General features: G+C 50.3%; 2 protein-coding genes across 2 annotated transcripts in view; one reads left to right on the top strand and one right to left on the bottom strand.

The window, feature by feature from the left end:
* Window positions 1-403: 403 nt before the first annotated feature.
* Window positions 404-8,621, bottom strand: DUOXA1 (dual oxidase maturation factor 1). Its single transcript, XM_042940512.1, has 7 exons — window positions 8,581-8,621; window positions 3,398-3,574; window positions 3,013-3,070; window positions 2,544-2,678; window positions 2,124-2,337; window positions 1,663-1,880; window positions 404-966 (listed from the first exon to the last, which is right to left on the bottom strand). The coding sequence occupies exons 2-7, from the start codon at window positions 3,569-3,571 to the stop codon at window positions 710-712; spliced, it is 1,056 nt and encodes a 351-aa protein (XP_042796446.1). The 5' UTR covers window positions 3,572-3,574; window positions 8,581-8,621; the 3' UTR covers window positions 404-709.
* Window positions 8,622-11,163: 2,542 nt separating this feature from the next.
* Window positions 11,164-26,311, top strand: part of LOC122222089 (dual oxidase 1) — a 32,025-nt gene continuing 16,877 nt past the window's right edge. Inside the window, exons 1-18 of the mRNA XM_042942150.1 lie at window positions 11,164-11,207; window positions 11,473-11,581; window positions 13,453-13,536; window positions 13,712-13,876; window positions 15,170-15,357; window positions 15,546-15,747; window positions 15,878-16,044; window positions 16,437-16,497; window positions 16,617-16,713; window positions 17,565-17,655; window positions 18,620-18,722; window positions 18,976-19,148; window positions 21,329-21,504; window positions 21,695-21,813; window positions 22,421-22,558; window positions 23,203-23,316; window positions 24,046-24,245; window positions 24,874-25,059. Of these exons, the coding sequence (XP_042798084.1) occupies window positions 11,524-11,581; window positions 13,453-13,536; window positions 13,712-13,876; window positions 15,170-15,357; window positions 15,546-15,747; window positions 15,878-16,044; window positions 16,437-16,497; window positions 16,617-16,713; window positions 17,565-17,655; window positions 18,620-18,722; window positions 18,976-19,148; window positions 21,329-21,504; window positions 21,695-21,813; window positions 22,421-22,558; window positions 23,203-23,316; window positions 24,046-24,245; window positions 24,874-25,059 (2,322 nt within the window). The 5' untranslated portion in view covers window positions 11,164-11,207; window positions 11,473-11,523. The remainder of the gene's footprint in view (window positions 11,208-11,472; window positions 11,582-13,452; window positions 13,537-13,711; window positions 13,877-15,169; window positions 15,358-15,545; window positions 15,748-15,877; window positions 16,045-16,436; window positions 16,498-16,616; window positions 16,714-17,564; window positions 17,656-18,619; window positions 18,723-18,975; window positions 19,149-21,328; window positions 21,505-21,694; window positions 21,814-22,420; window positions 22,559-23,202; window positions 23,317-24,045; window positions 24,246-24,873; window positions 25,060-26,311) is intronic.

Genomic DNA, 26,311 nt, shown 5'->3' with positions numbered 1-26,311 from the left:
TACTAACTCCAGTTTATTCACTAAGAGGTGGTATCTGAGGGCTAACTAAAGTAGATGTTGGCAAGGCATAAAAATAAATCCTGGGATTATTTTTCAGGTCCTTGGCAAGACCTACAATCTTATTTGGCAGATTTGAGAAGTGAAGCTTAAAGATAATGTAGCACATGTGGTTGATATCCTGGGACAAGAAGTTTGGTTTCTTCTCTGGCCCAGGACTTTCATTGTACCAAGAGATCACACAAGTTGGGGAAGTAAAAGAAGAACAAAAGGGACCCAGAAAAAGGGAAACAAGAGGGATAAGAGGGACCATACAGGTATCACACTATAACCTCCCCAACACACACACACACACACACACACACACACACACACACACACACACATTATGTAAATGAAGCTGAGTTTCAATAAATGGCACCTCAAAGAGGCAAGGCATCAAGGGAAGGCAGGGTTGCTGTGCACAGACAGGCAGCACTTGCTTGGTCTTACCATGGAGACAGGGTTTATGGGTGGCTCCAATTTCTGTTTAGCATATTAGGGCTTTTTGTTTTGTTTTTTAAAAGGAAAAGCCTCTTTTTCCTTCTCCACCTATAGATTGGGGCTGGGGGGCTGAAACAACCCAACCTGCAGTCATTTCTGGTGGTTTATGAGGCTCCAATGAGATCTGGAGCCAGACTGGAAGTCCGGGTGGCCACCAGGGAGAAGAGCCTTATAGGGTACAGTCAGGCTCTCTGGGATGCTCTTTCTTACAGCATGCCTCTGAGGAAGCCTCTGACAGGGGAATGTCCTGGGGCTCGGGACTCTCGGCTGTGGACCGGTAGCGAGGGCTCAGGAGTCCCCCTTCTTCAGGATTCCGTTCCAGCGCAGGATCCTCTCCTGAACTCTGGGTGAAGAAAGCCTTCAGCCTTTGGGGATGCATCCTGTGGGCCACTGCCATGGCCAGGCCCAGCAGCACACAAAGCAGTCCTGGGGATGAGACAATAGGTGTCCTGCCTTGGTGATAGTAATACCCTCCCAAGGAACTCTTGCAAGAGCATCAGAACAACTCTCAGAGAATGCTGGCATCCCTGTTTCAGAGCAACTGGGATTCAGAGAAGTGACTAGCTTAGGGTCATACGGCTGGTGTGGCTCTATTTTTCTGAGCTTTGACTCTAAGTCCAGTGCTCTTTGAATTACATGTCAGAAGAAAGAGAGAGAGAACTCTGAAAATAGAGAACTCTGGGGGAAGGGCGGGGCACAGAGGAGAAGGCATGAGAAGGGGCATGAGAGAACAGGAGAGGAGAAAGACCTGTAAGACAATTTAAAGCCATGTGAAGCAGGAAAGAGAAGGGTTCTAGGAATGGGGGACATAGAGAAGAGTGTTTGGGGGAAGCAGGCATGGACAGAAGATTGGAAGATTTGGGAAAGAGTTGGGTGAAGGGAGAGTTAGGAGATGAGGAACATGACAGAGACAGAAGACACAGGGAGTAGGCATCTATGGGGGTGGGTAGTGGAACTGGGGAGAAAAAGCCCTGATGAGTGATGTAAGAGGGATGGGGCTTTAAAGGGAGGAAAGGCATCTTGGCCCCCAGAGGCAGACCCTCAACCCCCACCAATATTGTGGTCCCTGGCCCTCCCTCCCTGGCCCTAAGCCCTGTGTCTGTCTTCAGGGCTGGACTTCACCTGTGGTCAATGTGATCCAGAAGGCAGGCCCGTGGTGAGTGTGCAGCGTAGCAGTGCCCAGGCGCAGGGGACAGGGTGGTGTGAGTGATGTGGCCGTGGAGAAGAAGAGCAGTCCCAACAGCTGGAAGATGCCTGTGGCTAGCAGCATGTGGCCACCGTAGACCAGCACGGGCATGGACAGCATCACATTGGCCAGCAGCCAGCAGAGGAATGCCACCCTGGAGAGCCAAGGACCTAGTGAAGGTTGGCCTAGACACTTCTATTTGGAAGGGCCCACATGGAGGCTCAGGCAGCCAAGAATACCCCAGAGATGTGAGACACAGTTTTCTGCCTATAGGTTTCCCAACCAAGCACTGTGGGGTTGGTGCCAGCCTGTCCCACTAGGGATTTCCACATAAGTGGAGGAAAGATGGATAGAAACACCATCCCTGGGTCTAGGCTGGCCTCTATCCCACACTCACCAGAGCGTGGCTGAGGTGTAGTGTCCTGCCAGGCGGTACTGGCCATGCAGTCCACATGGGCTGTTCGGGGTGAACTTCTCAGCCAGGTAGAGCACAGGGTCCGGCAGCCCCTTCTCCAGTGCCTTTGCATATTCCTCAGCATAGTTTTCACCCAGGCGCCATGTGAACTCCTCATTGTAATTGATGGTCTCATTCAACTGCTGCACTGGGATCCCTGGGGGAGCGGGGCAGGTGTGCTTAGGAGGAACTCAAGCCTGGGTAGGGGCTCATCACATTGGGCAGGTGTACAGAAGCTGCTATTAATCTCTGGAAATTTCCCTTCCTACCATCCCTCCATCCCGTAGAACTTTAGACCACACCAAATTAGATTCCAAAAACACAGCAGAATCTTCTCCCTCACAGGTAAGAACCATCACTTACCTGTAAGTGTAATGTTGACTCCTCCCAGCCCAACCTGCAGCCCAACGTCAGCACTGATCCATTTGGAACTGAAGGCTTTGTATGATGTGTTGGTGCTCACCTGGCCCACGAACCACTCAGAACTGAAATTCACAGCTGGAGTTGGGGAGTTGGACATACAGGAACTCAGGAAAATCTGGGCATTACTGGGTTAGAGTCAGAAGGAGAGCTCCAAGGGGTCTAGGTCTCTTTTGCGCATAATTGTTTATCTATTAACTAGCTCAGGGTCTAGCTCATGGTTAGCTTGACAATAATATGTTTGCCCAAGATGAATAAAGGGGTCAGAATCCAAGACTTCCTTGATCACACTCTGCTTATGCCCCTCCCACCCCCCCGGAATCAGAAGTTGCTGTAAGGCAACAAGGAGAGGGGAGGTTGGCTGTGGGGCAAACTAGATGGCACAGAGGCAGTTGCCCAGAATTATACTCACCTAGGATCACGGCCCCGATGAATAAGCTGGTCACCACCCGCAGCAGCCAGAACACCCTCTGAGTCACAGGGTGGGTGGGTTTAGGAAGGAACACCCTCCTTCCAAATCCACCCTTCCTCTTTCCAGACTTGGGTGTGTGGGGCAGGGGTTCTAAAACTGAGGTCATTTGGTCAATTGAGATCAGAGTGTCTGCCACATAATAGGTTCTCAATAAATTATGTGTTGAATCAATGAGTAGGGAGCTCCCTCCTGGGGGAGGGGTGACACTTTTTCAGGACTGGAGTCTCTTTCCTGAGTCTGGTTGTAGTCAGAGAGTCTGGCCCCCTCACCTTGAGGCCAAGGTCTCTCTGGGGCTGGGGTCTCCAGGGCTGGGTTTGTTTCTCACCATCTTGCCCCGAATGCCAGGTAGGATGATGATGAAGGTGACCAGTGCAGTCAGAAAGATGGCAATGATGACGGCCAAGGTGGTGTCCATTGGGAAGATTGGCTTGAGGCCAGTATAGAAGGGGAATGTGTGTCCAAAAGCAGCCATTTTGATGGGGCTGTGACAGGGAGGCATATGCTGTAGGACAATAGATGTTTATGTCTATGAGCTAGGTACTATTCTTGGTGCTGAAGATACAGCTAAGAATAAACCAGACCAGTTCCCTCATCTCTGGAGCTCACCAGATTCTACTGCTACTGTCTTTCCATTGCTCCTCTGCCATCCATCTCCCTGTGTTTTGGCTGTGAGGGAATGAGGGTCTTGGCAATCCATCTCTGTTGCCCCATGCTCCTTTCCTAACCCTTAGGTCCCCTAAATCAGTGCCACAACCACCCTCGAGGCTTCTCTGCTTCCGCTGGGACTGTCTTAAGAAATATAATTCTCTTTTATCTCTCTCAGGCCTCCAGCCTAATCAGACAGATCACAGGACATAAAAAGAACTATATTTACTATATAGCTATCAAGCGAAGGCATAAGGGTGAAAGTTGGTACAGATTACAAAAAGATTGGCTTTCCTTCTCAGTATCCAAAGGAACAAAGGCCAGACAGCTTTGCTAAATATATAATCCAACGATATCATCAGAGGGCTGATTCCTGGTCCTGGCACTGCCCACACTGGTCTGTCTAGCTTTCTCAAGCACCCTGACTCCTCCTCTGGAAACTCTAAAATAATTGAAATCAACTTAGCTCACCTTATTTTACAATCAATGATCCCACCTCTGCTCATTTCCCTGTGTGTGATCTGTACTGGGGCCTTGGTTTGCCCAGGAGGCTCCATCGTTTATAGTCTGGCTAGGTAGTGTCTTATTAAGTGATATAGTGAAAGAATAAGTTTGAAGTTAAGCAGCTCTGTGTTTGAATTCTGTATCTGCCTCTTGCAAGTTACTTGACCCCTACAGATACTTGGTTTTATTAAAAGTAAGGATGACAGTGTTTACTTCACAGGGTCATTGTGAGTGTGAGACAAGATTGCATGTGTAAAGTGCTAAGAATAATACCTGAAACAGAGTGACATGAATAGATAGAAGCTACAAGATTGGGCAAGAGAGGACATCTGACTACTCCATTTATCTCCTTATCCAATCCTTGTTGGAGAGAACCCTGGGCTGGAACCAGTTCTTCACTTATTTTAAAACATTAGGCAGGCAAATGACAACCTCGTTGGTCCTTGGTTTCCTCATCTGCAATTGGATATGATGATCTTCATGTCCCCTCTAGTTCTAAATTCTGTGATTCTTCTATAATACCCTGTGGCTCCCAACCTTTCACTCTCTTTCTAGGCTGGCCACCTCCTATGCTATCTCTGGGGGGGGGGGGAGGGTAGCATAGTGTCAGGCAAAAAGACAGAGAGACAGTTTTAATCCTGTCTTTTGGACAAGTCACGTAAGCTCTGAGCCTCGGTTTTCCCATGAAGTTTTGCTTTTTTCTTAACTCTTCAATTCTTCCATTGCAGGGGAATGGGTATCTCCTTTTCTCCTGGGCTCTCACTCCAATCCTTGCCTGCCTTCACAACCACCTTTCCCTAGTCATCCCCCATTTTCTACACAACTTGTCAGCTTCTCTTTCTCTGCTGGCTCCTTCTCTCAAAGATATGCTTAAATTTCTCCCATCTTAAGAACACAAAGAGAAAGGACCCTCTCCCTTGAACTTCTCAGTCCCCTCCAGCTACTGTCTTATCTCACTCTCCCCCTTTCATAGCCAGGCTTTTGGGAAGAATAGTCTATGCTGGTGTCTCCACTGCTTTATTTCCTCAACCCATTGCAATCTGGCTTCTCTCCATTCCCATCTTCTCCATTAGGTTATCACATGCTAAATCCAAAGGGAAGTTTTCACGTCTCATCCTTCTTAACCTCTCTGTGGTATTTGGCATTGTGGACTGTTTCCCCTTTCTTCAAACGTGTCCTCCTTGAATCTCCATGACGGCATGTTCTCCTGGGTCTCCTGCCTTTGGCCATGACTTTTGTGGCTCCTTTGCTAGTACTTCCTCTCTCTGAAATGTTTCTGCTTCCCAGGATTCTGCCTTGGCTCTTTTCTTCTAGTACTCTTCATGATTCTGTAGGCAAACTCATCTATTCCCATGGCTGATGCTTCTCAAATCTATGTCTCTAGACAGACCTCTTATCTGGGCCAATTGTCCCATTGACATTTTCACTTGGCTTCCCCATGGATGCCTCAGATTTAACAGGTCCCAAACTGAATTCACTGTCTCTGCTCTGCTTTTTATTCTGTTTTCTTTGTCTCTTTGGTGACATCACCAGTGTATCAATAAAATAAGCCGGAAAGATGGACCATCTTATCTCCTAAACATTTCTTGAAACCATCCATGAATTTCCTTCCCTACTGCCCTGGTTCAGTCTCATTCTATCTTGCCTGGTGCCAGAACATTGTTTTCTAACAAGGAAATATAATCATTTTATTTCTTTGCTCTAGGTAAAACCTAATCTCACAATCACATACAAAGTCCTTTATGATCGGATCTCATCTACCATTGCACCTCCATCTTTGGCCCAGCCTAACCTCTAGCCATACTGAACTATTGGCCTCTCCCTGAATCTGACATACTCTTTTAACTCTTCATGCCTTTGTATATGCTATTTCCTCTGCCTGGAATGCTCTTACCCCTTAGCAAACTCCTTTTCACCCTTCAAGTCTCAGCTCATGTTACCTCCTCTGTGAAGTTTTTTTTGACACCATTGGGCCAGTGTAGATGTTCCTACCTCTGATGTTCTGACTGCATTTTGAATATACCTCCACGATCACAATAATCACATTGGATTGTAATTGTTTGAACATCAGTCTCCCTATTAGCTTCTAATCTCCATCTTTGCATCCCCTGCATGTAGCATATACTAATCAGCTTGTGGGTTGAATGAATGAATATATGTGAATGAGTGACTTCCTCTCTGTAGGTGGCATCCTCTATTTCACACACAAGAGGGAGCTATGATCCCTCTGTGCCCTATAGAGTATTCTATTCTCATTCAATGTTAATTGAGTGTCACCAATATAGGCCTAAGGATTGGGCAGGAAGGGATTTGACCAACCCTGTCAATCTGTAGTGCTTTCACAAAATTTTCAGAAAGCCTCTTCTAGTAGTTGGAGTCCAAAGCATGAATGTTCATGTTTAACTGAATCTGAAACATATGTTTCAACTCTAGCTAAAGCTAAGTAACTACGAATTGTGAATATGTGATAGTGATATTTATTTTACTTATTGGTCTAAGAATTTATTCTTTATGACACCTAGACTAAAGCCATTACAATTGTGATGGAAGGCTTTATGTTTTTAAAAAGGCTGTAAAATGTAGAATATCTTGGTTAGTAAGGTGGGAAGATAAAGCAAGTTTGCTAATACTATGAATACATGTTATATGCTGAAATTTCAAAAAGAAAGAGCTGCAATATAAGCAAATAATAATAGTGTAATGTACTTTGGTTAGCGTTACATATCAGCATTATTCCTGCATATATTTTAGTGGGAGTTTATAAAATACTTTACAAGAATGGCTCACCTCCATTAACGTGATGCTTCAAAGAAACACTAACAAAAGTCTCTCTGTATCTTAAGTACAGAAGGACAATGTTAACTTATTTCCAATTCACCAAAATATTTATCAAAGATGACTAAAGCAAAAAGACAGTGAATAAAATTCTTTTTGTTTAATTTAAGGAATTAGGTTTTCCTTAATCTCCATTGCCTAATCTAAAGCTAATTTTGGATGACCCTGATCCAAAATTGGTTTTAATAATTAAGCTAACAAGCCTCCTGCATGAAGTGGTGGGACTAAATGAAATGTCCCTATACCCAGCAATCCTGCTTTTCCTACAAAGCTTATAATTTGCCTCTGGAACATCTTCCTCCTTGGCAAGCCAAGAAGGGTCTGACAGTAGAATTTCTTCCAATCTGAGAAAAATCTCTTTTCAGTCTTCACTCCCTTTCCCCTAGCTCACTACCATGACTCGTATATATACACAATGTACCTTAATACAAATAAGTGCAAGATACAGTCAGACATACACCTACAATTTCATGTAAACAGAAATATAGACACAAGAAGAAAGTACTGCTTAGTAACATAGAGAACTAGGTACATAAACCCTCAGTCAGAGGCCCCTGTGACAAAACAGGTGCTTTCTCAATGGGGTGGGCCAATCCCCACACTCTGGGGTCCTCCTTTCTCACCCAGCCTAGAGAAGTGAGGGACACTTTTTCCCCCTTTCTGAACTCCCTTAAATTACTGAAGCATTTCTAATGCTCAGTTGTATTTCAGACGTTACCCAATCTTTACCAATCCCAGGTTGAAGTGGGGTTCCTGTGTGTGTTAAAAGGGGTGGATAAGAAATAAAGTTACAAATCTTTAAGAAAATCCAGCCTGATACAGCTGGTCTTCAGCATTCAAAGTTCTTACGTACTTTCTTAGTGCTCTGTGGCCTCTCTTAGAGTCTCCCTCTCCCCACATCCCACATCTTCTGGAACTCAGAAATACTATAATTCTCCAGGAAGGAATGGGTGACATGGCTGGAGTTGCCAAGAGCGCTGACTGGTGATACACAGCTATTAGAATGTGATTATTTTGTTTCTTTGGTTGGGGTTGATCCCGTTAAAGTTGACAGCTCTGGCTGGTGAGAACTGTCAGAAACTCCTGTCCCAGCCTCTTCTCTTCAGGAAGGTGTGTGGGCATGTGTATGTTGTTGCACTAAGGAAAGAATTAAGTGGAGAAACAGAAGATCTGAGAAGTGGGTTGAGGGCTGAAGTAAGTAGGGAGCCCAGGGACGCTGAATCATGCAAATAAACTATCTAGGCTCCAGGCAGGCCGAGATAAGGATTCCATGTCTGTAAACCTTGTGGCATATGTGGTCTTCCGAGGTTTTTCTTTTCTCCTCTTAACTTCTTACCAAGCTTTCTCTTTGAGTAACTCCCACTTGATCTGAACTTGCGGGGGGGAGGGGGGCACTGGAAGTGCGCCCCTAGGGGCCTGGATGGGGACAGCACTCCAAGGCCCCCTTCAAAACCCATCCCGACCACACCGACCCCAGCAGCTTCATCATCCCCGCCATTCACACCCGGACCACTGTCTTCCTACCTTCGCCCCTTCCACACAGTGCGTGCGTGGCAGCCCGCGCCGCTCGCTTTCTCCCTGTGGAACCTCACAAGCAGCGCTCCTGGGGGCGGGAACGAGGTCCAGACGTTCTATCACCGAATGCGCTCCCTTTCTCTTGGCGGGGCTCGCTTCCAACCTTCCTCTTCTCCTAATTCACTTAAGGACCAGGCTATGACCGGACAAACCGGGTTTGGGGTGCTTCCCCGCCCGCCACTCCAAGTCGCTCTCAACCTTCTCAGACCGCACCCGAGGATCAGAGGCGCTGCCCCCCGCCCTCGGTCTGGGACAGAGGAGGGACCGTGCACAAGAGCCGTCCCCTGCGCAGCCACCCCTCCGGCCCTTCCTCCTCCTGCCCCCTGCCCAGAACTCCCGGGCAGCTCCGGCACAAACCTAGAGATGCAGTCTGGAGACCGGTGGGGGCGCGGGCGAGGCTGGAGGGCCTGAGACCCCGAGAGCTCACGAGGAACCCCAGGGGATGGTTGCCACAGACACTCTCAGGGTCTTAGGACGAATGCCTTGCTCGGACGCCTGGCCTGCTCTGCGGGCGTTCGCCGATCCTCTTGGTCTTGGAGCCCAGATCCGACGATATGGAGAGTTTCGGGGAGCGCCTCCACTGCCTCCCCCCCCCCCCAAGGTCTTCTCCCCACCCCCCAGCCCCAGCAGACTTGCCCCTTTCTCTGTCCCCGTAGCCGCACTAGCCGAGCTCTCGCCACGGACGGGACAGCTCCCCCACCTGAGCCCCGCGAGCCCGCGCCGTCTCACCTGGCGCGCTTCGGGCCTCTCGGAGCACTTCTGCGGGTCGCGGGCGCGCTGGCTGGCCTCCCGCCCCACTTCGCCCCGCCCCGCCTTAGAACTGGGCCGCGCCTGCCCCTCATCACCCCCGGCCCCGCCCGCCCTCCCCGCGCAGAGCTGCGGAGGGAGCCGGCCGGGAGCGGGCGTCGCGGGCCTCGCGGCGAGCCAGGAGCGAGCCAGTCCTCACTTTGGGGTCGAGGGACGCCGCGGCCACAGGTCAGACCGAGGAGGGTTTCTCAGGCCCGCGGGCCCAGACGCTCGGGAGGGAGGGAGAGCCACCGGCGTGGCTGCAGCGGAGTGTGCCCCAGCTCCGCTACGCTTTTGGAGGGAAGGGGAATTCTAGCCCTGGCCCCCCTGCGCCTGCGTTATTAGCCTGAGGCTGAAAGGGAACCCGTTCGGGCCTATCCTCACACACCCCACCCCAAGTTTTTGATTCTTAGAGAACCTTGAATGTTGGGTGGCCTAATTTGCTTGGGCCTAGGGGATCTCTCTGGAACTCTCCCGGCACCAGCACATTACGCCAGGGAGGGAGCTTTGGGCTTTTAGAGTCCAGGCTTCCCCTTCAGCCCTCCCTTGGGACCAGATTGGAATCCCTATGGCCTTGGCTCCTATTTCCCCCACCCCAGGGTCCCCATTCTAGGATTTCAGACTGGAAAAGTAGCCATGTGGGTTAAGAACAAGGTAGGCCTGTGTTCTCTCCCTGGTTCTGCCACTGCCTGGGGCTTCACTGCTCTGTCATAAGGTTATGCCTTCCACTCAAGGTTGTTAGGAAGTTACTGAACCAATATTGCTATATAAATCACGGGCTACCCACCCACAAGGAGTGATTGTTAAGCATGCCCACATTCCTCTTCAGGTTATCCCCACAGCCTGGCCTGAAAGCTCACTGCATGCTTTTATGGGTTGAGTGGTACATTGGTGTCTGGGGCCCCGGATCCTAAAGACAAGACAAAGTGGTAGGGGTGAAGGGGCAGGGCATCCTAGATCAGGGAAGGACCACTGTGGCCACTCCAACATCCTTACGGCTTCAACCATTCAGGGCCCTGCTCTTCACAAACTCTCAAAGACCACCATCTGGGAAGTCTCAGATGGAGTGGGTGGAATGCTGAGCTTTTGAGTTATGACAGGGCCTAGGGTTTTTCATTTGTTTCATGGGAGTTGGCAAGTTGGGATGAGATCACCCTCCAGGGCTCCTCCTATTTGACTAGACAACATGTTCAGGAGTCCTGAGAGTTTAGTCTGAGATAAGGCTTTCTCTGAACTCTCACTTTCTTCCATTAGATAGTTCCCCAGCCCCAACCCACCCCCAGTGTCTATATGCTGCCTTAGAAGGTCTGCACTCACCTTAGGCACTCCCTGTGGCACTCAGGAGTCCCAGTCTGAATCTCCTGCTGCCTCCATTTCCCTATTGTTCCTGGGTGATTGAGTTGTTAGCCTGGAGAGAGGGAGAGAGAGAGGAAAGCTGGCACCAAACACAGGAGCACCTGGTGCTGCATTCTTTGAGTCTGCCTAGAAGAGCCAAGCTCCAGCCCACCCTCTCTCTATATCACATTTACATAACACCTGTCGCTTTTCTTGCTTTGAATTCAACCTCAATCTCATGTCTGATTCTGGCAACCATGCTAGGAGGTAGACAGTTCAGGCATGTTTATTCCCATAGCTGGAAGAGGAAACCAAGGTCCAGACCAGAGAAGTGACCTGCGTAAAACCACACTGTAGCAGCAGCTCAGTGTCCTGGCCCTCAAGCAAGGCTCTGTCCAAGGAACACACACACTGGGAAGCTGGGCCAAAACCAGGTTTTCAGTTAATCTTAGAAGGTAAGTCCAAGGAGGCAGAGATTTCTGTCTGCTTTGTTCATCACTTAATTTCCAGTTCCTAGATCTAAATGCCTAAAAAATAGTGGATGCGTGTCAAGTGTTTGTTGAATGAATGAAAGACTCTTGGGGGCGAGTGAGTCTCTTGCTCTTTGTTCCCCACTGTGGTGTTGGCCCAGTTCACACTTAGATTCACAGAGGCCTGCAGAGGCCCTGGCCTGACTCTCCTGAATTTCTGGGACCCATTCTCCCTGTTCTCTTTTCCTAGGGTCTCCATTTTAGGGTGTCCTAACACCTAAGCGCTATTATCACTTTCGTCATGGGCCTCTGCCTGGCTCTGGCATGGACACTCCTGATTGGGTCATGGACATCCGTGGGTGAGTATAGATTGGAGGAGAAGTGTAGCTAGGAACAGAGGAACCCTGCTGTGTCAGCATTTCCTATTTCATTCCTTACAGTCTGATGGCCCTTTCTCTCTCCTCTCTCTTCTCTCTTTCTTCATAAAGTAAGGACCCCTGATCCCAAATGGGAAAAGACTGATTAGGCACATAAGACAATAAAGGATTTTGTGGTCAGATTGGACCCAAAGCTGAAGGAGAGTCACCAGTGTTTTAAAACAATATGAAAACAACAACAAACAACTATTGCCTCTGTGTGGTCCATTAGATTTCATCTTGTTACCATCAGTTTTGGACAGTCTCTTGCTAGACTCTGAGGCCATTTTGTGAAGTCTGGGTCTCTGAGAAGGGAAGCGGGCTGAAGGTGCTACCAGTTAAGTTAAAAAGAGCAAGCCCCTTATCAGCCCTATCAGGTGTGGCAGGATAAGAAAAGGGACAAGAAAAGGAAGCACAGAAAATCTGTGGAATGATCTACTCTGACTGGAGGTGGTAGACCCCTGCAGCTTCTCCCATGAAGGAGCTGCTCACATTCCCATTCCTTCCTGGCCTCTCTTTGCCTTGACCTTGGATTTTCCTTTTCTACCCAGCTATTGCCACTTATTCCCTGGAGGCATTCTCCTTTACACCCTTCCCCCAAAGACCCTCTTCTTGTTCTGCTACCAGTTCATCTTATTTTAGAGATCATGTGTATGTGGCTCCCCTAGTTCCTGCCCCAAGTCCTGGATCCTTACTTGGATTCTTTGCTCAAACATCAGGGTCTGAGTCATTTTGCCTCTCTGACCTCCTGGTGACTGAGTGTGCATGCGTGGGCATGCACATGCACACAGGAGTGTGAGGCATAGCTCTGAGATCTTATCCTTGGTGTGAGTGGAAGGACAGTCAGAGGAATGGGTCCCTTGATGGCTGATGAGGGTCCTTTTCTTCTGTTTCTCTTTCTCTTTTTGTTCTCTTTCTCTGTTCTGTTCTCTGAAGTGAGCAGAGAGGGAAACTTAGCCCTGTAGCCTCCTAGTTTGGGGAAAGGAATCTGGTTATCTGATCCACTGAGCAGAAGGACCTCTAGGTCCACCTCTAATTCTAGACCCTTCCCTCTGTCCCCACTGTTTGAACTCTTCCCTCAACAACTGAGTGCCCCGTCCCAGATCCTAGTTTTTGGAAAGTACAATAGGGTCAATAAGAGGAATTATATGAGGAACATGTTGCCTCAGAAGAGGCAAGGTTATCCCATGACCAGGCAGTTCCTGATCCCACCCAGAAACTGGGAAAGAGACCAGAGTAGCAACAGGTCCCAGAGCCACAGCCCCAGGGCCCGCACCCTTGCCCTGGGCTCTGCTCAGCAGGAGAGGGCCAAGCCCCTCTCCACATTGCCCCTACCCAGGGCTTGGTCATAGAATGACTTCTCCTTCCCTGGATGGAAGAGTGGTTGGCTTTTAGGGTGTGACTGGCTCTTGCTCCATATGATATCTTAGGGCTGGGAATGGTTTCTGTCCTGCAGTGTCCCTCTGGGAGCTGAGGTGTGAGAGCAGTAGAAAGCTCCTGCATCCCCTTCCACATTGCCACTGTTCTCCAGCTTCATCTTGCTCTCTGAGGTTGTCAGCACACACTGCCCCCGGCTATACTGCCTTAGGTGCTCCCTGCCATGTTTCCCCCATGGGGCAGCTTAAAGACTGAACTTGAGTTTGGATAGCACTCTGTCCTGGGTTCTTTCCTCTGCACCCTACCTTCTACACTGTGCTGGGGGTCCAACTTCTGCTGCTCCCCTTGCCAGCCTCCCAAGACCCATGTCCTGCATGCCTGCCTGTCCTCCCATGCACAGACTTACCCAGCTGCCCCTTCCCTCTGTTCTCACACAGGAGCCCAGAACCCCATTTCCTGGGAGGTGCAGCGATTTGATGGGTGGTACAACAACCTCATGGAGCACAGATGGGGCAGCAAAGGTAGGTGAGGGCCAAGTGGAGACAGCCCTAGGGTCAGGGTGGTACTAAGGGGCAAGGGATGGCAGGTACCAGCAAAGGCTCATGGGTTCCCTGTGGTATGGAGGGAATCCTGGGAGAGAGGAGGTAAGCAAGCCGCAGTGAGGATTTATCCTTGTCTCTACCTCTCCTACTGCAGGCTCTCGGCTGCAGCGCCTAGTCCCAGCCAGCTATGCAGATGGTGTGTACCAGCCCTTGAGAGAACCCCACCTGCCCAACCCCAGAGACCTTAGCAACACTACCATGAGGGGCCCTGCAGGGCAGGCCTCCCTGCGAAACCGAACAGTGCTGGGAGTCTTCTTTGGTGAGGGCCTCAACTTCTGGGGGAGGGAGGCCAATAGGGTCAGCTGGACACGTCTATGTCTGAGCGGGGAGTCAGGGAGTGAGAGAGAGAAGTGATGGAGGGTCTCAGAGATGGGGGTGAGAGATGGAGGGGGGAGGTGACGTTATGTGAAACTGAATTTGGCCTTTGGTGGGTTTTGAGCCAAAAGACACAACCAAGCCAACAATAGGAAAGGGAAGAGTTTTACTTGGAAAAAGTAAAGGAGAACGTAGGGGTTATTTCCCAAAGCAATGTCTTCCCAAACAACAAAACTGGGAAGTTTTAAGCTAAAGGTACATACAGATTCACAAAGGCACTTGTACAGTGGGGAATTCAGCCTAGAATTTAGGCAAAAGTCATCTCAGGGAGACAGAGTTCAGGTCTTAATTGATGAAAAACAAAAGGGCCGCAAAGGTTGACATCAGTTCTCTGCCTTTAAATTGTTCTGGTATCTGAGTGCTCCAAGGGGTTTAAATCCTGCAAAGATAAGTCAAGAATATGCTTTGGGCAAGTAGTTGTAAATCACAAGATGTCTAGGGCCTAAAATGATTTTTCTTAAGTGGAGAAAGCTATGTCTTGTATTTCTTTTTCTGGGGAAGAAAAACTAGAGGGAGAAAGTCTGGTTGGTGGAGGTATAAATTTGCCCCATGTTGAGCTGTTGTTGGGAGTACAGATGGAGGCAGGAGCACGAAAATAATCTGGTAGGGACTCGTGGTGGGACCCTGTTCTCACTCTTTGCCCCTGTGACTCCTAGGACAGTGTCAGGGCAGTCTCAGTCTTTTGCCTTTGGCCAAAGGTCTGGTGGGGGGGGGGGGTGGATGTCAAAATGGGGCGCTAGGATAGGTGGCCTGACCCGTGTCTGTGGGTTGTTGGTACCAAGCAGGAATGCCTGGCTCCTGCTAGCCCTCCAGGGGGTGGGAAGGGGGGCGCTACATTTGATTCCCCGTATCTAGCCTCACAGTGAGACTGGCAGGCCCTCTGGGCAGGCTGCTCCCAGCTGCATGTTGCAGCAGGTGTTCCCAGCCCAATTGCCTAGGCACACTCACCGGGCACCTCCCAGTTACCAAGGAGAAGACCAAACTGGCAATGAAAACAGTCTGGACCAAGGTGTAACAAAGGATTGGGAAGGGTGGAGGAGGTCAAGACTTGGACTTGCCCCAAAAATCTGAGGAGTCTTTTGATGCTTCAAGGGGAGTAGGGGAGGGCTGGATACCTGATACAGAAACGAGAGTGCCAGGCCCTCAGCTGGCCCTAGCACGCCCCCATTGCGGACAGGCTACCACGTGCTGTCCGACCTGGTGAGCGTGGAGACACCTGGCTGCCCAGCCGAGTTCCTCAATATCCACATCCCGCCCGGGGACCCGGTGTTCGACCCCGACCAGCGCGGGGACGTGGTCCTACCCTTCCAGAGGAGCCGCTGGGACCCCGAGACCGGACAGAGCCCCAGTAACCCCCGGGACCTGGTGAGACGAGGCAGGCGGGGTCGCGGGGGCGGGGCCTGGCAGGGCCGGGCCGGGAGAGGCTCCGCCCCCCCACCCCCCACCCCCCACCCCCACCCCACCGACGCTGGGCTGGCCCTGGCGCCCCCTTACCCGTCTCAGCTACTCCGCCCGCGGCTCACCCTGGGCTCACCCTCCCGGTGCCCCCGCAGACCAACGAGGTGACGGGCTGGCTGGACGGCAGCGCCATCTATGGCTCCTCGCACTCCTGGAGCGACGCGCTGCGGAGCTTCTCCGGGGGGCAGCTGGCGTCGGGGCCCGACCCCGCCTTCCCCCGCAACGCGCAAAGCCCCCTGCTCATGTGGACGCCGCCCGACCCCGCCACCGGACAGCGCGGGCCCCGGGGGCTGTATGGTGAGGCCGCGGGGTGGGCTGCGGCGGCCGGGGCGCGCGGCGGGGCGGGCTGGGGGGCGCCGAGGTTGCGCTCCCCGTGGTCACACCGCCGCGCGTCTCTTCCCCTGCGGCCCCACGGCGTCGCGTGCAGCCTTCGGGGCGGAGCGAGGGAACCGCGACCCCTTCCTGCAGGCGCTGGGCCTGCTGTGGTTCCGCTACCACAACGTGTGGGCGCAGCGGCTGGCCCGCGAGCACCCGCGGTGGGGGGACGAGGAGCTGTTTCAGCACGCGCGCAAGAGGGTCATCGCCACCTACCAGGTCAGTCCGCACCCCCTCCCTGCCCCGCCCCTGCCTGCTGCGCAGGGCCCTCCATCCTCCGACGGGCAGCCCCCGGAAACGCCCTTTTGCAGGAGGACGCTGCTCCCCAGAACTGGGGCTAGCGTCTCGTCTCGGAGTGGACGTGGAGACGATGAGGAGGCAAAGCGCTGTGATCCTCGAGCCTTTGCTGTGGTTCTTATGTAGCCGCCCTCCTCTGCCATCCCAGGTTCCTTGTGGGGGCCGGGCCTCCGCACCTGTCCTGTTTGAGTTGCCTCCCTCGTGACTGCCCCTGCCTGACCCTCATCTCCCACCGAAGCCTTCCTTGGGCTCGGATCCCTCCCAGGGCGGCTGCTCCAGCGCTTGCCTCCCTTTTGCCTTCTCTTGTCCCTCAGAACATCGCTCTGTATGAGTGGCTGCCCAGCTTCCTGCAGACAACACCCCCGAAGTATGCAGGTGAACGGATGGGGAGGAAGAATGGGAGAGCCGGCAGGAGTTTTTTCGAGGGGGACAGGAGCCATGGGGAGGGAGGCTGGGTGGTTTAAGGGTTAAATTTTGGTATCCTCTTTCCCCAGGATACAGCCCTTTCCTGGACCCCAACATCTCCCCAGAGTTCCTGGCGGCCTCTGAGCAGTTCTTCTCCACCATGGTGCCTCCTGGCGTCTACATGAGGTGAGGGCCCAGCATAAATGTCTGTGTTGGAAGGGGTGGTGGTGTCATTTCAGAAAAATCTGCTCTCAGGAGCCCTCAGGACAGGATTATCAGTCTGAAGTGTGCTCATTTCCCCAAGGGAACAGTGAATTTGGAGAGGGAAGATGAACAATCGTTTAAAAACACATCATTGTGGTTTTTAAGCACTTTATCCGTTTTCCTACAGCTGGTGTGTATATTAACCTCCCCAATTAAACACGGGCTAATTGAGGTTCAGAGGGTGAGTCACAAAGCCTGCTGGTCTAAACCTTAGGTCTTGACACCACATTGGGGGCATTTTTAGCTATAAGCACAGGACCTGGGTTGTGCAAGCCTTTTGAGGGAATTATAAAAAAATTTGTGAGAGCTGAAGAAAAACTTTGATTCCAAAATAATAAAAAGGAAACTTTAAACTAAATATATATATATTTAATGTATATGGAACAAAGCATGGCAGTTTATTTTTTACAGTTGATTATAATTTAAATAATTCATAGGTTACATTTTCCTACTCTGGAACAATTTTTGGACATGTGTGACAATAGCCATGTTTACATATTACATGATAATATGTAAACTCTTTCTTTGGGAATTGGGAGAGAAAGGTACTCTAAATAGAGCCCCATGCTGTTTAGTAATATATATATAGACAGAGAGGGATGGAGAAAGGAAGAGATGGGGGAAAGGGGAGGCATGCACATGCTTTGGGTACATTTCTGGGGGTTTACAATGACCTGGGCCCCTGGCTGTATATAGCCTTGGAGACCAGAGCTGATGCCTGACTTTAGGACCCCATAGCCTCAGTCATCACTCCCCTGCTCCTTGCATTTCAGAAATGCCAGTTGTCATTTCCAAGAGGTCATCAATAGGAACTCAAGCATCTCCAGAGCTCTTCGGGTCTGCAACAGCTACTGGAGCCGAGAGGTCAGGACTGGGGGCACATATGTGGGTGGGTGTATGTGTGTAGTGTGTGTAGGGTGTGTGTGTGGGTGTGTGGGTGTATTTGTGTCTGGGGGTGTGTGGTGAAAGTGGACAGTAGAGCCACAGCAGTCAGCTGTACATGGTCAAAAGTCAGTCCTCCACCCCCACCTCAGGGCTGTGTGAGGGACAGTGAGGCCTGTGCAGGTGTGGCTCTACATTCATTGCTTCCCCATAGGTTTTTCTTCTGTCTTGACAGCTCTGGTCCCTTGTAGGCCATGGAGTACCCCAGCCATCCCACCCTCCAAGGAAATGTCCCAATTAGACACACCCAGGGCATGTTGAGAGGAGAGCAAAGAGGAGGAAGGGTTCTGAGAGATATCAGGGATAATCTGTCCATCCAAACCAGGCCTGAGTGGGTGAAGATCATTGATGAATAATTTAAAGCAAAATCTGATATTCTGTGTAGAGTGTTCATAAGAGGAGAAAAGAGGTAAGAGGAAAAGAGAGAAAAGCACAGAATTCAGAATCATGGAGCTGAGTTGAAAGAGACCTGTGTCCTCCTAATTGCTTTTATTGTATTGTATTATATTGTATCCCTAATGCTCTTTTTATTAAGGGAAGGACACTGAGTTCAGAGAGGTCCTGTGACTTGCCCACAGCTACTCACTAACAAGAGCAAGGACCAAGACGTAGATGTTCTAGTGCCTTTGTCAACCATACTGTCAAGTCTCCTAAAATAGAAGTAAAGTTTTAGATCCTTTGCGTTTGTGGAGGCCTGTCTTCCAGCAGCATGAGCTTTGGATGGGGACGTCACTCACCTTGAGTGGGGAATCAACCTATGGAGGGGGAATGGCCTGCTGGTTTTAGAGCAAATGTCAGCACTCACTGGGCCCAGGACTTGGACTATGGGGTGGAGAGAGCCTTGGTGTTCAACCTTCAGCCCCATATTCTCTCCTCGTTCCCAAAGCATCCAAACCTACAAAAAGCTGAAGATGTGGATGCACTGCTGCTGGGCATGGCCTCCCAGATCGCTGAGCAAGAGGACCATGTGGTGGTTGAGGATGTGCTAGGTGAGCCTGAGGCTGTCCCTGAAGGTGGTACACCCCTGGCCCCTGGGTGGGGATTCTGCTGGAGCTCCAGAGCCAGGCTGGGAGGAGTGCCTGGGGCTGGGATCCTGCACTCTTTCACTGCTGAGAGACCTGTTGACCATCGTTCCCTCTGTGTGATTCTGGTCCCCTTGGGGCTGGTTGGAGCCTGAGTCCTGGGCTAGTGGAGCTGTGGTGGCCCTGAGCTCTCTCAGACTCTCTGGTATTTCATCCCCAGATTTCTGGCCCGGGTCTCTGAAGTTTTCCCGCACAGACTACCTGGCCAGCTGTCTGCAGAGGGGCCGTGATCTGGGCCTGCCCTCTTATACAAAGGCCAGGACAGCACTGGGTCTGCCTCCCATTACCAGATGGCAGGACATCAACCCTGCACTCTCCCAGACCAACCACGCTGTAAGGAGGGGTGGGGACCCAGGGGACAGGGTGGGAGGGCCAGGGCACATTGGCCCAAGACACAGAAAGCAGGCAATGAGACACCAACACTAGAGACAAGTCTCTGATGAGAGGGACAGGACTGATTTTGACCCTCAACTTTCATACCTTTTTTTTTTTTACATAATTTATTTTTTTAATTTATATCCAAGTTAGTTAGCACATGGTGCAACAATGATTTCAGGAGTAGATTCCTTAATGCCTCTTACCCATTTAGCCCATACCCCCTCCCACAACCCCTCCAGTAATCTTCTGTTTGTTCTCCATATTTAAAAGTCTCCTATGTTTTGTCCCCCTCCCTGTTTTTGTATTATTTTTGCTTCCCTTCCGTTATGTTCATCTGTTTTGTATCTAAATTCCTCATATGAGTGAAGTCATAGGATAATTTGTCTTTCTCTGACTAATTTTGCTTAGCATAAGATCCTATAGTTTCATCCAAGTAGTTGCAAATGGCAAGATTTCATTCTTTTTGATTGCTGAATAATACTCCACTGTATATATATACCACATTTTCTTTATCCGTTCATCCATTGATGGACATTTGGGCTCTGTCCATACTTTGTTGTCAATAGCGCTGCTATAAACATCGGAGTGAGTGTGCCCCTTCAAAACAGCACACCTGTATCCCTTGGATAGATACCTAGTAGTGCAATTGCTGGGTGGTAGGGTAGTTTATTTTTAATTTTTTGAGGAACCTCCATACTGTTTTCCAGAGGGCTGCACCAGCTTGCATTCCCATCAGCAGTGTAAAAGAGATCCTCTTTCTCTGCATCCTTACCAACATCTGTTGTTGCCTGAGTTGTTAATGTTAGCCATTCTGACAGGTGTAAGGTGGTATTTTGTTGTGATTTTGATTTGTATTTCTCTGATGATGAGTGATGTTGAGCATTTTTTCATGTGTCAGTTGGCCATCTGGATGTCTTCTTTGGAAAAGTATCTATTCGTGTCTTCTGCCCATTTCTTCACTGGATGATTTGTTTTTTTGGGTATTGAGTTTGATAAGATCTTTATAGATTTTGGATACTAACCCTTTACCTGATATGCCATTTGCAAATTTCTTCTCCCATTCCATCATTTGTCTTTTAATTTTGCTGATTGTTTCCTTCACTGTGGAGAAAGCTTTTATTTTGATGAGGCCCAAATAGTTCATTTTTGCTTTTGTTTCCCTTCTGGAGACGTGTTGAGTAAATTGCCATGGCCAAGGTCAAAGAGGGTTTAGCCTACTTTCTCCTTGAGGATTTTGATGACTTCCTGTCTTACATTTAGGTCTTTCATCCATTTTGAGTTTATTTTTGTGTATGGTGTAAGAAAGTGGTCCAGGTCCAGTCTTCTGCATGTCGCTGTCCAGTTTTCCCAACACCATCTGCTGAAGAGACTGTCTTTATTCCATGGGATATTCTTTCCTGCTTTGTCAAAGATTAGTTGGCCATACGTTTGTGGGTCCATTTCTGGGTTCTCTATTCTTTTTTTTTCCCCCCTGGGTTCTCTATTCTTTTTTAAAAATTTTTAATGTATTTATTTATTTTTTTAAGATAGAGACAGAGTGCAAGTGGAGGAGGGGCAGAGAGAAAACTGTGACATCATGACCTGAGCTGAGGTCAGACATCTAACCAACTGAACCACCCAGGTGCCCCCTGGGTTCTGTATTCTATTCCACTGATCTGAGTGTTTGTTTTTGTGTCAGTACCATACTGTCTTGATGATTACAGCTTTGTAATACATCTTGAAGTCTGGAATTGTGATGCCTCCAGCTTTGGTTTTCTTTTTCAAGATTGCTTAGGCTATTTGGGGTCTTTTCTGGTTCCATACAAATTTGAGGATTGTTTGTTATAGCTCTGTGAAGAATGCTGGTGTTATTTTGATAGGGATTGCAACTTTTATACCTTTTTAAGAGCAAGCTACATAGGGAACTGGCTGCCTGTTTTATTCCAACTTTATAAAATAGGCAGCTGAATCTGTGAGTTCCCATAAATGAGTTAACTTATGTAAAGCACTCAGAGCAGTGCCTGGGGCATAATAAGTGAGTGAATGTCACTGTCATTTATTATTATCATCCTTGAGGCTGATACCTGGGAACTACCTCTTTGCCCCAGGGTGGGTGCCAGGTCTTTGCACTCACTCCTGTCCTTTCTTGGCCTCAGGTGCTGGAGGCCACAGCTGCCCTGTATAACCAGGACCTGTCCCGACTGGAGCTGCTCCCTGGGGGGCTTCTGGAGAGCCATGGGGACCCTGGGCCTCTCTTCAGCGCCATCGTCCTCAACCAGTTTGTGCGGTTGCGGGATGGTGACCGCTACTGGTTTGAGAACACTAGGAATGGGTAAGGCCTTCCTGGACCCTTCCTCCAACCCCCCATTGGCCTGGGCCCCAGGCCCTCAGTGTGTAAAGTAAGCAACCCCATGGGCCCTGGATTCTCAACTGACCCCACCGAGTCCTCAGCCCCTCTAGGCCTCTTTCCTCAGGCCTCTCCCTCTACCACTGCAGTAGCTCCTCACCTCTCCCACCCCCAGGCTGTTCTCTGAGGAAGAGATTGCGGAGATCAGAAACACTTCCCTGCGGGATGTTCTAGTGGCTGTCACCAACACGAGCCCCAGCGCCCTGCAGCCCAATGTCTTCTTCTGGCATGCAGGTGAGAGACCAGGAGGTGATTGGAGGGATTTGGGGTCTGGCGCCTCATCTCTCCACAGCTGAGGGCCTGGTTCAGATGTGGCTGAGCAGTAGACCCCAAGGAGGCAGTGAGCAATGTTTCTGCCCTTGGGAACTTTGGCTCTGGGCAAAAACATGGCCACATGTGGCTGTGTAGATCCCCTTCTGCACAACCCCAGGAGGTACACAAGTGAGTGCAAGACTGAGACTCAGAGACCTAGAGAGGAGACTTCCATCTGGCTGGGCTGAGCCTGGGGTGGGTGTGGCATCAGAAGGGCCCAGTGCCATGAGGATATCCTAATCCCACAGCAGTGACAAGTGAACTCTGTGTATGTGTGTATGTGTGTGTATACATATGTGTACGTGTGAGAGACAGAGGCTGAGGTGCATTTTTGACCCCATTTGTTACCCAAGTAGGCAAACACCACATTCCTGGTATAATGACAGGGGTAAGCAGCTCCCAGCCCTCTGAGACTCAAAAGTCCCCCACCCTACCCTTTCTGTCACCCTAACTCCTCAGTAATTCTGTGCCAGAGCCTCTGGCCCAGCACTAACCACCCCCAATACTCTAGCTTCCTCTGTCTCCCCAGGAGATCCCTGCCCACAGCCAAGACAGCTCAGCACTGAGGGCCTGCCAGCCTGTGTTCCCTCCATCATGCGGGACTATTTTGAAGGCAGTGGATTTGGCTTTGGGGTCACCATTGGAGCTCTCTGCTGCTTCCCTCTGGGTAAAAGTGATGGGCAGGGTGGGGTTGGGGGAAATTTGTAAGTTGAGAGGTGGGAGTGGGGTGGTTTCATCTACAACAGATCATGCAGAGTACTATTCCTCTGGGCACATGAGGACAACATCACAACAGGAAGGAACATGAGAAGTATCTGACCCACAGATAAGTCAGCTCCAGGAAAAATTGCCTTCCTGTTCTCCTGGGGTCCCTTCAGGGCCCAGATTGGTTAGGAGCCACAATTTACAGTTATTTCTAGGAGCTTGGGACTGGGAAATTGTCAGAGGCAACCCCTGCATGAGAACCAGTTGAGAACTAGCTGGGACAAAGGCTTGACAGGTAGTCTTTGGCATGGCTGTGTGTGGGTCCACTGGCAGAGTGGCAGAGTGGGTCCAGGTTTTGGCACAAGGACTCTGGACCTAGTCTCTGCCTGGGAAGGGACCTGTGCAGTGGAAGCAGGAGAAGCTGTGCAGGCATCTTAAGTGATACCCAAAGCTCCCTCCCCACCCACCCCTCATCAATTCAATTTGAGACAATTGAATGGGCTGACCTAGGAGGTGGGGAAAGCAGGGGGTCTTGCCAAGGAAAGGGCAGTTGTTCTCCCAGACCCCCACCTTCCTTTGAGCATCCTACTGCTTCTGCCCTCTCAGTGAGCCTGCTCAGTGCCTGGATTGTTGCCCGGCTCCGGAGGAGAAATTTCAAGAGGCTCCAGGGCCAGGACCGCCAGAGCGTCATGTCTGAGAAGCTCGTGGGGGGCATGGAAGGTAGGCCTGGAGCTGGCCAGGGTGGTGGTGGAGAAGATATGATTCAGGGCTGCAGTCCCCTCCCCCACCTCAGCAGCCTAAGGAAAAGGCCTCCCTTTTCTAGGCCTCTAAGCAAGCCAGGCCAGGTGGGAAGAGCCATGGAGGCATTAGGTGGACATTGGACCTGGAGTCCTCCACCCTCCATAGATTCTCCTAATGGTCCCAAATAAAGGAGATGTAATAGACTCATGGGAAGAAGTCACATTCATACATTTCATAGGCATACTATGATTCTCTCGAGTCCTGGGGAAGTGATGCTTTGTGGCATCTTACACTGGAATTTCCGGCAATAGAGAAGTAATTAATGAAGGTCTAGAATCACGTTGAGGATTGGAATCTTGGTCCACAACTTTGAGCTTTTGGGTCTTAGGCAGATTTTTTAATCTCTCTAAACTTATTTTTTGTTATGTGTAAAACAGAACCAATAATAGCACTTACCTCACAGATATATGAAGATTAAATTAACTAGTTCACGCAAAGCACTTGGTACAGCATTGCACACATAGTAAACACATGGGAAATGGTACTTATTATTCTTTACATATGCTAGAGGTACAAGGGGTTGTTGGGAGGGGCTGACTGTCAGTACCTAAGAAGGAGCAAGGAGCTGTGGAGGCCTGGACCTAACTCCAGCCCTAAGCTGGCCTCCTTCCTCCTGGCCCCAGCTGACCTAGCCCTGTCTCTCCCCAGCTTTGGAATGGCAGGGCCACAAGGAGCCCTGCCGGCCTGTGCTGGTGCACCTGCAGCCTGGGCAGATCTGTGTGGTGGATGGCAGGCTCTCTGTGCTCCGCACCATCCAGCTGCGCCCTTCCCAGCAAGTCAACCTCATCGTGTCCAACAACCGAGGACGCCGCACCCTGCTGCTTAAGATCCCCAAGGAATATGACCTGGTATGGCCCAGCTGGTCCCTGGTTCCTTGTCCACATCCAGGGAGGCAGCCAGGGGAGGGGAAGGAGCACAGAATCAGGCTGGGTTTCTAGTCCCTGGCTGTAGTACCTGATAGAGAGATAAACTTGAACACATTCATCCTGCTCTGGGCCTGCTGGATGACATGATCTCCACAGTCCCTTCTTCTTGCACAGTCTTCCCCCTCCCTTTCTAAGGGTACCCCAATAGGTCTTAGCTGGGAGTCCTTAGAAGAATCCAGGCCCTCTTCCCTGTTGCCTGGTTTTTAGGATCTAGTGACTTGTTAGAAATTTTGGAGGGGAACTCAGTCACAGGCTGATTTTCAGCTCTGACTGTCTGTCCTCTGTCCCCTCCATCATCTGTCCCCCTGCCTTCCCCTCTCTTCAGGGCTGAATAGAGAAGGAAGAGTGGCTTCAGACATGCATCTTTGAATGCTAGCTTTGTGCCTATAAGCAAGCCATGGAGCCCACAGAGCATATGGAGTCTAGGAGATAACAGTATATCTCTTTTCTGAGGCCACTCTTTCCAGTGGCCCCTGACAGAGCTTATGTACAGGTCCTGGCCTCAAAAGGCCCTGACAAATGCTTGCTCCGCCTGTTGCTGCTTCTGTAGGTGCTGCTGTTTAATGTGGAGGAAGAGCGGCAGGTGCTGGTGGAAAACCTTCGGGGGGCCCTGAAGGAGAGCGGGCTGAGGTTCCAGGAGTGGGAACTGCGGGAGCAGGAGCTCATGAGGGCAGCTGTGACACGAGAACAAAGGAGCCACCTCCTGGAGACCTTTTTCAGGCACCTTTTCTCCCAGGTGTGTATGTAGGGTCAGATCTCTCCTTGCATGTCTGCCTGTAGTTCCCTTACCTGCCCAGGCCATGGGGTGATTCCAGGGAAAGTCAGGAGCCCTGACACTAACAATCAGTTCTACTGCGTTTTTGGCCCAATCACCTAGCCTTTCTGTAAGGAGAGGCTCCCGTGTCCACCCGTGCCATTCTAGGGAGGCCATGTCAGGAGCTTTTCTGCATGTGTCACTCAGCTCTCTCCTCAGGGCTATCCAAGCTTTCTGCCCTTACTTGACTCATCCTGACCAAAAGGCTGCAGAAATCTAGGGCTAGACAGGCAGTGTGGGGACACTGAAAGCCCTTGGTCCCCCCTCTTTGGAAGAGTGCAGCTGCCAGAGGCCACCATAGGGCGCGAGTGCTTCCCTTGCAGATTTCCAAGAACTACTGAGAGGCTGTGGGGAAACAAGTCAGGAAGAGAAATGCAAAGACTTGGCATCCGTATCGGGCACAGAAATAAAGCAGCCTGGGTGGAGAATGGTGGAGAGAGAAGCTTGGTAGAGATAAGATAAATAGAGCTTATAGAGCATGCCCATCCCCCTCCCACTAAAGGAGTTTGTCATCCCTCTGGGAAGATGGGACATGCCCAGAAAGGAAGGTTAAGTGGTAAAGAATCCTGGATACAAAACTGATCCAGGAGATAAGCAGTCTAGGAGGTCAGAAAAGGTATAAAGTCTTCAGGCCAGTGGAGGGTCATGGTTCAGGTCAAATTTGGTGAGGACTTAAAAAGAGGCGGAAAATTTTGGGCTCAGAGGAAAGGAGCAAGAAGGACTGTGCAGAGGTGCCCAGAAAAATGGCAAAAAAATTAATATTTGAGGAGAAGGAGCAGGGTTGGCTGGCTGGGGAGAGGATTCATGAGGGAAATTAGCATTTAATGGTCGTTTACTATGTGCCAGGCACATGACGTTTGTCATTTACCCCTCAAACTAGTTGAACTTGAGTATGCACTAGAATGGAAGAACCTCTAGGTGGAGTGATACATTGCCAGGGCCCAGGCAGGACCTGGGCACCTCCACTCAGGTCAGGACCCATCAGGGCCACAGGACCTCCTATGTGGGGGGGTGACAGAGAGTGCTACTGTGTCCTGGGGGCAGCTGCCACCCCTTTCTACCTGCACAGTGTTCTCAGGTTTCAAAACACTTTCCATACAATGGCTGGTGTTGATTCTCACAATAGTCCTGTGAGATAAGTAGGAAAATGAATGCCAGACAAGTGAAGAGACTT

This window comes from Panthera leo, chromosome B3 (genome assembly GCF_018350215.1).
Source record: "Panthera leo isolate Ple1 chromosome B3, P.leo_Ple1_pat1.1, whole genome shotgun sequence".
NCBI classification, from domain to species: domain Eukaryota; kingdom Metazoa; phylum Chordata; class Mammalia; order Carnivora; family Felidae; genus Panthera; species Panthera leo.
Note: the sequence above shows the minus strand (reverse complement) of the source record. Positions and strands in the feature narration are given on the sequence as shown.

What these genes read in the sequence shown, in the direction of transcription:
- DUOXA1 (XM_042940512.1), bottom strand. Translation starts at nt 3,571, where the DNA reads ATGCCTCCCTGTCACAGCCCCATCAAAATGGCTGCTTTTGGACACACA. An exon ending in AGTCAACATTACACTTACAG is followed by an intron (nt 2,338 to 2,543) that starts GTAAGTGATGGT and finishes CCGCTCCCCCAG; the next exon opens with GGATCCCAGTGCAGCAGTTG. An exon ending in TACACCTCAGCCACGCTCTG is followed by an intron (nt 1,881 to 2,123) that starts GTGAGTGTGGGA and finishes TTGGCTCTCCAG; the next exon opens with GGTGGCATTCCTCTGCTGGC.